This window comes from Nanorana parkeri, unplaced genomic scaffold, assembly GCF_000935625.1.
Source record: "Nanorana parkeri isolate BGI_ZX_2015 unplaced genomic scaffold, ASM93562v1 scaffold679, whole genome shotgun sequence".
Lineage (NCBI taxonomy): Eukaryota > Metazoa > Chordata > Amphibia > Anura > Dicroglossidae > Nanorana > Nanorana parkeri.
In genome coordinates, this window is record NW_017306947.1 from 167411 (window position 1) to 177595 (window position 10185).

At 40.2% G+C, this 10185-nt stretch overlaps 1 protein-coding gene across 1 annotated transcript in view; it reads right to left on the reverse strand.

Moving 5' to 3' along the window:
* ERBB2 (erb-b2 receptor tyrosine kinase 2) overlaps window positions 1-10185 on the reverse strand; it is a 138358-nt gene that overhangs the window by 4448 nt on the left and 123725 nt on the right. The window contains exons 20-25 of the mRNA XM_018563598.1: window positions 8287-8472; window positions 7083-7238; window positions 6494-6569; window positions 4716-4862; window positions 3668-3765; window positions 486-662 (exon numbers count right to left, since the gene is read on the reverse strand). Coding sequence (XP_018419100.1) covers window positions 486-662; window positions 3668-3765; window positions 4716-4862; window positions 6494-6569; window positions 7083-7238; window positions 8287-8472 — 840 coding nt within the window. The remainder of the gene's footprint in view (window positions 1-485; window positions 663-3667; window positions 3766-4715; window positions 4863-6493; window positions 6570-7082; window positions 7239-8286; window positions 8473-10185) is intronic.

Sequence of the window (10185 nt, forward strand, 5' to 3'; positions counted from 1 at the left end):
TGTTTTGCCGGGTCGATGCTGTTTTGCCGGCTTGATGCTGATTGGCTGGGAAGTCGGCTTCATGCTGTTTCCCGCCTATCAGCATGGAGCAGGCTGCCTGGCCAATTTACAGACATTTAACTGTGTGGTACATCACACCTTTGGAAACTGAGGCACCATAAAAGCCCTGTCACCATTTGGTAATAAAGAATGAATAAAATAAAATGACTGGTATCTGGTGCTCCACCTGTTTTTACTGTTATTGTACTATTCGATCTTAATCTACACTACAATTAACAATGTGTCAGTTAAATTATCATGTTCCTTCATATAGCTCTGGCTCTCCCATGGAAGATAATTAAATGAGGGCTGGAAATCACTAAAACCCTATGTGGGGAATAAAAATCCTTCTTTTGTTCTGGACAACCTCTTTAAATTCATCCAACACATTCAGTATATGTTATGAACTTTCTTCTGCAAAAAAGAAGACAGAATGCTGTTCCTACCTGTGTAGATGATATTCTACTGCGATGTTCCATTGTGGGATCCCCAGACCCAAAAAATCCATGCTGAGGAACAAGGTACTCATCAGCATCCACCAACTCTTTCATGTCAACCTCCCGCAACAGTTCACTGTAGAATTGTGTAGTCAAGGGGGTAGCCTGAGCCAAGAGTTCTTCATCCTAAATAAAATAAAGGGTTAAAGGGTCAGGTGCAATGGGATAATGTCAAGATGCCCATATAACATACAGTATATTGGTAAAAATGCCTACACCGGTAAGTAATTTAAAGTCTCGCAATCATTACACTCACAACATTATTTGATGTGATTTTTTTTATATGCAAGTAATGGAATGTAGGTTTTGATACAAGCAAAGCTTTCCTAAGGTGTATTAAAGTGGAAAAGACACAGCCAGACCTCAGCCTGAGGTCTGGCCACTCATGTTTTGACCTTTGACATAAAGTAAGGTGTGACAGCATCTGCAGGTGACAGACTTAAAAAAAAATAAAATAAAATAATTTTAACCACATGCTGTCCGGGGCATTTTCTTACTATTTGCGCACACATGATAAAATATAAATTTTTGGCTAGAAAACAGCTTCAGACCCCCAAACAATGATATATGTTGTGAAAGCAGAGGCCCTGTAGAATAAAAAAAATGCTAGTTGCAATTTTTTACAGATTTTTCACGTTTTTTGCGCAAATGTTTATCTAACCCGTATTTTTAGGAAAAAATTAACTAAATAAAAATTTAGTGCACAGAAACATAATATAATACCCAATTTTTTGGTAAAAATATAAAAGACGGGGTCACACCGGGTAAATAGATATCAAACATGTCAAGCCTTAAAATTGTGTTCGCCCGTGAAGCTGCAAAAAAAGTCAATACCCCAAATTTTCCATAGGGAACATTTTAAATGCTTTTACCTCTCAACTAGAGCTGCAGCTAACGATTATTTTCAAAATCGATTAGATAGCCAACAGTTTAGTGCTAACAGTGATTGACAGCACTAGAATTATTCCTCACACTCTGACGTCCGCAGCGATATGTAAAATGTGTAGCGCAATTTTTGTTGCCCGCACGTAGGCGCACCGACGCGTGTTTGCGTGTGTATGTGCGTGCCCGTGGGGAATGGGGGACTTAAAAAATTTTCTTTTGCATTTTTCATTTATGTTAGTTTAATTTTTATAACTTTTAAACAATTTGTTTTACACTAACCCTATTGCTATTACACAGGGGTCTATCAAGCACCCTATGTAATAGCATATAGGGTGTGACAGGTCCTCTTTATAGAGACATCAGGGGTCTTTCAGACCCCTAATGTCACCTAGGGAAACCAAAAAAGCTGAGGAAGCAGAGATCTGCTTCACCCAGCTTCATCTCCTGGCTCTAAGAGCCAGAGACTGTGTACAGTGACACCGGAAGTGAGGTAATGCACATCACTTCGGGGCCAGTGATCGGAGGAGAGATCAGCTTGGAAGCCGCTGAATCTCTCTCCGATCATTGCGGGGAGACCCGCTGAGCCGCTCCCGGGCGCCGCATGTGGACAGTGGTGCCCGGGGAAGACGGCATGGTACAAAAGATCAGGCGGCTGTACAGACGCCGGATCGCTTGTACATTAACAGCCATTGCTGTTAAAAGCGGTCGTGTTCTTGTTTCAAGCACTTTAACCACTGCAGCAGCCGTGTTCTTGTTTCAACCACTTTAGCGGTCCGCCGTCTATAGACGTATTGCGGCCCGGAAGTGGTTAATATACAGTTTTACCCTCTATGGATGGAGACCATTCAGCTCGTCATTCTGTACATGTATTAAGTGCCCCAATTTGATGTTTACTGGTACGGGCTTCTGACTCAGCCATGGACAGGGCTTTCATCAGATGTCAAAGCACTAATTCATCAGAACACAATTGCAAAATAAATCATAAAGGGAATGTGTCAAAACAAAAAATATCTGTGTATAGAACTCCTGGGCTGGTTCTGGAGCGTTGAATTGAATTAAACAAATGTGCAGCTTACGATTCAGAGTAGCAGCTTTCGACAGGCTACACTTGTAATGTCACTTTATCATATGGCCACTAAATGGACAGCTACCTAATGCTTGTAATGCTCAGCGTAGGAGATCTTATGCTCTGTTTGGATCTATCTCACTGAGGACTGCCAAAGCTCCTCCGCTGGAATATTATTATTATTATACAGTATTTATATAGCGCCAACAGTTTGTGCAGCGCTTTACAATATAGGGAAGACATTACAATCACAATACAAATCAAGACAAGATGGTAAGTAGGGCCCTGCCCCTGAGGGCTTACAATCTAAAAGGGAGGGGTAAGTGAATACTACTACCATGTGAATAAAATGTTTCCAAGGAGAAGAAATAGGAGTAGTAGAATAGTATGAAGTACTAGTACTAGGAATATTAGCAGAAATAACTTTATAGAATGTATAGTCTTTTCAATGTTTTGTTAGATACATGGGTAAAAAAAATTGTAATTTATGTAAATAATCATATACATGTGTGTTTAATGTTTGAATACATTGTTTCTGTTTAAAGGTTTGTGTGTGTGTGTGTGTATATAAATATATGTGTACACACACTACACACACACATGGGAAAAGCAATGTTTTCTCATTATATATGCAGGCTCTGCCTCCTACTAGTCTTTTAATCTGCTGACTCACTGAAAACAATGCACACACTGTGAGCTGGATATCTTCTCAACTGTTAAGCATTTGTTCCAAAGTAGCTGGTTTGGCTGTACTTTTTGCTGTGGACAATATGAATATATTCGTATACATACTGTAACAAACTGCAAGTGCCATTTTACACAGGAGCTGCGGCATTTTTACAGCAGCTTCTGCTGTGCAATAGAAAGCAATTACTAGCTGTCAAGAGTTGTATCACACAGCAGTAATTTGTGGTGATTGCAGTGGGCGGAATGGTGGCAGGAGGTGAAGAAATGGATGTTAGAGATGCATCCTAAAAACTTTGTTGACATTTTTTAGGAAGTATTTTAGCATTCTAAATCCTGAAGTGGTTAATGCTGTAATTTTCTCAAACCATTATAGTGATGAAGATAATAATTAAAAAAATAGCTTGCAACATTCTTATGTCTATCAAGTATGTTGGTAGACTGAATGCTAATTAATATTAGTATACATGTTAAATATTTTCTGTTCTGTTTTTACCTTAATGACCACAAAACGCTGTGGATCACGAGCCATGCGGGAAAACTCAGTGACCAGCTCACGGAACTTGGGCCGACACTCAGAGTCTATCATCCAGCCTGGTAAGAGAAGTGTAATATACATGAATAGTACTAAAATACAGTCAATAGAGGTGTGTAAAGGGAGAGGTGGACAGGACAAGCACACATAAAAACTAGGGATGCAATGAAATTTCGGCTGACGAAACATATTAGCTGAAAATGGCACTTTGGGCAAAATGCCGAAAGTACCATCTTTTGGCCAAAAAAATTGTGGTGCATCCGTGATTTCTCTCCTCTTCTCTGGGTGCTGCGCTGTGTCCCCTCCGACACAGCACAGCGTCCATCAGGGAGTAGAGAAACTGTCAGGAGGCTGAGTGGGGCGGGAATGAGAGTGCTGTGAGTGGTGTGTCACAGGAGGCTAAGCTCTCCACCCGCTCAGCCTCCTATGACAGTGAGTCAGAATGGAGAGCCATTACAAGATCGGAAAGGCTGGCTGTGTTTTTGCAGTTAAGTTTTCTCTAGATGTGTGGGCTGGAGCTGTCTTTGATGCACCCCTCCACGTCCCCTCTGCAGGGTTATGCCTCAGAAGCCTTTGTCCATCTCGCCTATTTGGTCCATTTAACCTGCAGTGTTCTAGGTTTGAGGTCCTCCTGAGGAACCCAAATAATTACCATCTCTCAATATATCTACAATATAACAACTAGATCGCTGCAAATGCAAACCTGTATTGTGCGGTATATAGACTTTGAATTAGTTACATGCACTAGTGAATTGTCTGTACCTACAGATTATGATTTCTATGTGAAATTTGCAATAAAGTATGTTTTTATATATTTTATACCTATTCCGTTGTGAGAACTGAGTATCTTGAAAGCCCCCTCTCCCAATCTCTAGCGTTCTTAGGAGGGGTAAATAACCATTTGATTTTCGAAGAACACTAAAAGGATGATGGCCTACGTGTGACCTTAAAAAGAAAATGGAAGACAAATAAGATGCTGCAATTATGACAATGGGTTGTCATTACTTACATTTCACCATGATCATATACACATCAATGGTACAAACAGGAGGCTGCGGGAGCCTTTCTCCCTTCTCCAGGAGGTCTGGAATCTCCCGTGCAGGAATACCGTCATATGGTTTTGCACCAAAGGTCATGAGTTCCCACACGGTTACCCCTAAAATGAGATCAACAAGAGTCCAAATTATTGTGGACACGAACAGGCTTATTCAATATACATGAATAATGTGAAACCTCGCGCCACTACTCCAATCAAGTCAAGCAGCAGCGGAAATCTGTGTGATCAGATAGAATATAAAATTAACAAATGAAGATAAAATGAAATTGTATTATTACTTTTTTATTCAATATACATGCAAATAGTAGCAGCCCATATAAATACACCAATCACTATTGACTTCAATCTAACTTTTTCCATATTTGCAATTGCAGATTCTTTGGACTACAAATTAATCAATAAGACACAAGTCAGCATTACCAAATCACATTATTATTTTGAGTAAAAAAAAAGTATCTCTTGTTTGCTATGAATAAAGATCTTCTGCTCCTGAACGCCTCCATGTGACCTAAAGCCTAGATCACATGGTCTTTGGCTCCCATGAGTGGATCTTGAACATCATGAGAGACTGCAGAGACTCTGTTTTCAAAAAGAAATGCCATCTGGGAAACTTGCATCTTGGGAAGGTTACACCAGCAGAGCATTGCTGGGAAATCTCATGATATCTCAGGGAAAGGCATTTTCCACCCTGGAGATGATGTGGAGGGTCACATGTCCTAGTAACATGTGCCAGAGTTCCAGGAAGTAAAGGGAGAGTTAGTAATCTGCCCTTAGTTAACATGGCCACTGTCAGCAGACTGGGAAAGAAAAGAGAAATAAGGTATGCAAAGAATATAAATCTTGCAATTATCTAGAAGTATGTGTTTGTAGATTATCATTACTAAGCATTTCTAAAAGTGTGTTTGTTGTTATTTTAAAGACATGGGTAAAGTTCCTCTTTAAAGGAGAACTATGGGGTCAGTACTTTTCCCTATAGTTCTCCCCAGGCTTAGTATACCGCGAGCTGTAGCTCGCAGTATACCAAGACCGCCGCAGCCGGGACCGATCCCGACATTACTGTCGAGATCCACCCAGCTGCGTGATTGACAGCTGGCTCTGCCTATCTAGAGGCAGAGCCAGCTGTACCCGCCCCCTCCCCCGTCCATTCCGCCAGTCAATGCTAGAGGATCAGACAGGGGAGGGGGGTATCCCTGCAGGGAGCCGTGAGTGACAGTCACGGCTCTCTGCAGGGACAGGATCGAGAACTGAGCGAGCGGCGGTATGCGTTCGCTCACTTCCCGATCTATTGAGCCGACGTGTGACAGTTTCATTGTCACACGTAGGCTCAAACTATGAGGCTGAGTGATTTTCACTCACCTCATAGTTCTCCTTTAAGTCCTACTTTTTGTATATGTGCTCCATATGAATTTTAGGATTTAATCAACATTAAGGGTTTTTCCACCAATACTTTTGTATCTGTGAAATTACAGAGGGGTTATTATGTTAGCTTAAAGTCAAATAGTTCTTCAGTACACTGAAACTCAACTGGTTATGAAAAATTACTACATATTACTACTACGTATTTACTAATATTGACCCCATTTATCAAACATCTGAACCAGGAACCCATATTTCCCCACAGCAACCAATCAGATTCCAACTTTTTGGATCCATCTGCAATGTTCCAGGTCGGCTGTGAATTTGTTTTTGTTTTTTAAAACAATTTTTTTTTTTCCTTCTGGGTTCCTCACCGTAGCTCCATACATCACTCTGGTGTGTGAACTTTCGGTGCAGGATAGATTCCAAAGCCATCCATTTAATGGGAACCTAGAAAACACAAGCAGTAAATATATGATTGGACTGAACAGCTGTTATAGTATGGCCATCATCAGGCGTCTTACATAATTGCAGCCTCTTGTCACAGGAGTCTTTCTAAGGTCTCATATAGATAGTTGAGGTTTAGAAGGGGTGAGGCACTCCAAACATACATAAAAGCATCCACGGATAGGTGCCTGCACATGCCTGTATTCTTATTTAAGCTTGCCTCTGGAACTCTTCTTCAAATAGTGGGGTCTGTTTTTAATGCTTGTACTGTTTCTTCATTAGCACAAATTGCTTTCACAAACACTCCCCCCTTTAGGTACCAGGGCAATAAAAAATGCGTATGGTATAAGTTCATTATTATTATTAGTGATGTCACATGGGCTCTCCTTAGCTCACACAATTGGAAGCCTACAATAAAAAAAGTTTATAGTATTTTTTTTATAAGGTAATTTTTATTACTAGTCTGTCTTCTCATTGGTAGTATGGAGTTCATTAGTGTGAACAATGATGTCTTACCTTCCCTCCATCTGCATGATATTCTGTTTCATCCACATCCAGCAACCGTGCCAAGCCAAAGTCTGTGATCTTTACATGTGTTGGGTTTTTCACCAATACATTCCTGGCAGCCAGATCCCTGTGCACCAACCGGACCTCCTCTAGATATGTCATACCCTGTCATTAACACAAACAGAGCCTCAGTGAGCTCTTCTCTTCACACAATCTGTCACTGGCACACACAGTAGATAACATATGAGCATAAAATTATAAATCAGGTTGCTATAGTAGGTAAGACCACACTAACATTCTGAAAATAATGCTTTAGAATTTGGTTCCCTTTCTGCCCCCAATCCCTATATTAACGTTGCTCAGCACAATGCCCCATGCAGAAGAAACATTAATAACTGTCCTCCCTTTGATGGCCAACACTTTATGCAGCTGCTCATTCTGAAACACGGCTGTGCCCACAAAAGACTGGGACCCAATCAGAGTGGTTATCAATCATGCCATCACTATGTCAGCTATCACATGCAGAATCATTGACAGAATAAACCTACAGATGGCATGGCAGCCTGAATGTAGCAGTGTGCATCTGTGTAATACTGTAACTGTTAGATACAATTACAGTATTGACAAACAATTTATTAAATTATATTTTTTATATTATTGCACATCTCAGCCTAAAATAAAAAGAGCAGGATTTTTCTTAAAACAATTAAACAAATAACATTTGTATAAGTCCTATGTTAAAAAAAAATTAGGAATGCAAAAGGGTCATAAAGTTATTGTCAAGTTTACTAACACATGCGGACATTGCTAACTTTGGCATGAGACATAGGTAACATATACGTTTTAGGTCAGTTTTATTTTTTTATACTGTTTTATATCCATTTTGTATTACGTATATAATATCTTTGTATTACAAAGAAACAGCTAAGACGAGATGCACCTATGACAATGGGTTCACAGAGCCCTGTGGGCTTTCTAAACATGTCTCCCACTTGTCACCTGCCCTAGAACTGAGCAGAGTTCAGGAGTATGTGACAACAGTAGGTGTCCCAGCACTAGCCCAAATTATATCTTGTATAAATTAACTCCTAAGTTGCATAAGGCCATTTGTATCTGCACATATGGTAGGTCCGTCCCTGGCTTTAGTGTCCTGACAGTATTACAAGAGGGCTGAAGCTAAGAAAGATCATCAATGTTTTTCTTTGCACCGTACCTTCGCTATCTGCACACACCAGTTCAGTATATCTTTGGAGGCAATGCAATCCTTATTTTCTCGCACATATTCCAGTAAGCAACCATATGGCATGAGCTGGGTAACCAGCTGCACTGTGGATGTTAGACAGATGCCCAGCAGACGACACACATAAGGACTTGCTACTCCCGCCATGACATAGGCCTCCTGTACATAAGAATCAAAGGAGCAATGTTGAAATCATTGTTAGTGCAGCCACTGTGATATGCAGCCTCTCATGAAAGTAATTTGGGAGATGACACTGCTGGCCTGCTTTTAGAGGTGCAAGCTCTTGTTCCACCCCAGTCTTGCTTCACTACTCAGGAATTTATTGACCCAAAAAAAGGTACACAGCCAAAGAGGTAAAAAAAATCCTGACCAGCATATTTTTCCAGAGGATGACAAACTCTGTGTTTACAATACTCTGTGTTTAAAAAACAAGCCGGAAAATGGCAGGTTACATATTTCTATCATGACATATTCTGCACTAGTAGAGAGAGGTAATTCTGGTTGTGAGAATAAGAAAACTGGAACCAGAATGATCTAAACAAAATAAGATAAAACATAATGTAGAGAAACTCACGTCAGCCAATCAAAGTGACTGTACACTGGTTTCAGTACATGAAACTGGTTTAAGTACATTTATTCGGATATCTGATTCATAACTCTGACTTACAGATATATACACACACTATACAGACGTGGTCAAATTTGTTGGTATCCCCCATTGAAACATTTGGTTGGTATTTGTTGGAATAATGCTTTATTCTTCCTGAAAGGTGATGAAATTAAAAGCAATTGTCTCATATATACCTGCATGCATTTGGTATATAATAGAGTAAAGCAAAGAAGGTGTGAAGGTATTTCACAAAGATATTCTAAAATGGTCTGGACAAATTTGTTGCTAGCAAAGATTATACCTCCCTGAATGTAACAGCAAGGGGAAAACTGACCCCCAGATTGAACAGGAAAGTAGTGCGAAAGGTAGACAAAAATCCTAGGAAAACCTCCAAAGAGATAAAAGCAGAACTCCAAGGTCAAGGTACATCACTGATCACAAGGTCTGATTGTTCTATCCACTGCTTTTGAGCGACAGCGGGCTCAAAAGAGGACTCCACTTTTGAATGAAAAAAATTGAAAAACCAGACTGGAATTTGCTAAAATGCATATTGACAAGCTACAATGCTTCTAGGACAGGGGTGGCAAACTCAGGCCCTCCAGCTGTGGTGAAACTACAAATCCCATGATGCATCTGCCTCTGCGAGTCGTGCCCGTGGCTGTGAGAATCTTGCAAAGCCTCAAGGGACTTGTAGTTCCACAACAGCTGGAGGGCCGGAGTTTGCCACCCCTGTTCTAGGAGAATGTCCTTCAGATATACGAGACAAAACTGGAGCTCTTTGGCAAGTCCCATCAGCTCTATGTTCACAGGTCATGTGCACCCAAGAATTGATAAGAACAAATTATTTGACTATTCTGAAGAGGCCTTCTGCAAAACCGGATCTGAATCTCATGGAACATCTATGGAAAAATCTGAGACGTGCAGACTGGAGAAGAAGCCTAAGACAGCTAGAGAAGTTTGCTAGTGCACTAAACTTCCTGTTGGCTAGTGCAGAAGTCTTATTGAGAGCTACAGAATTGACTTGTTTCCAGTGATTGCCGGTAACGATAATGCAACCAAATATTAGGTTAAGGGTCACATCATTTCTGACCATGATATTTTTTATTTGTTCTATCATTATTTAAAATATTCTGTTGAATCAAAAATCAAAAGCACAGCCTGCTTTTTATTAAACATGGAATAAAAAATGATGAATACCAATTACAATTTGGCCAGTTTCATGTTATTTTATAGACAAGTGTGGGTTCTTTTTTTATAACACA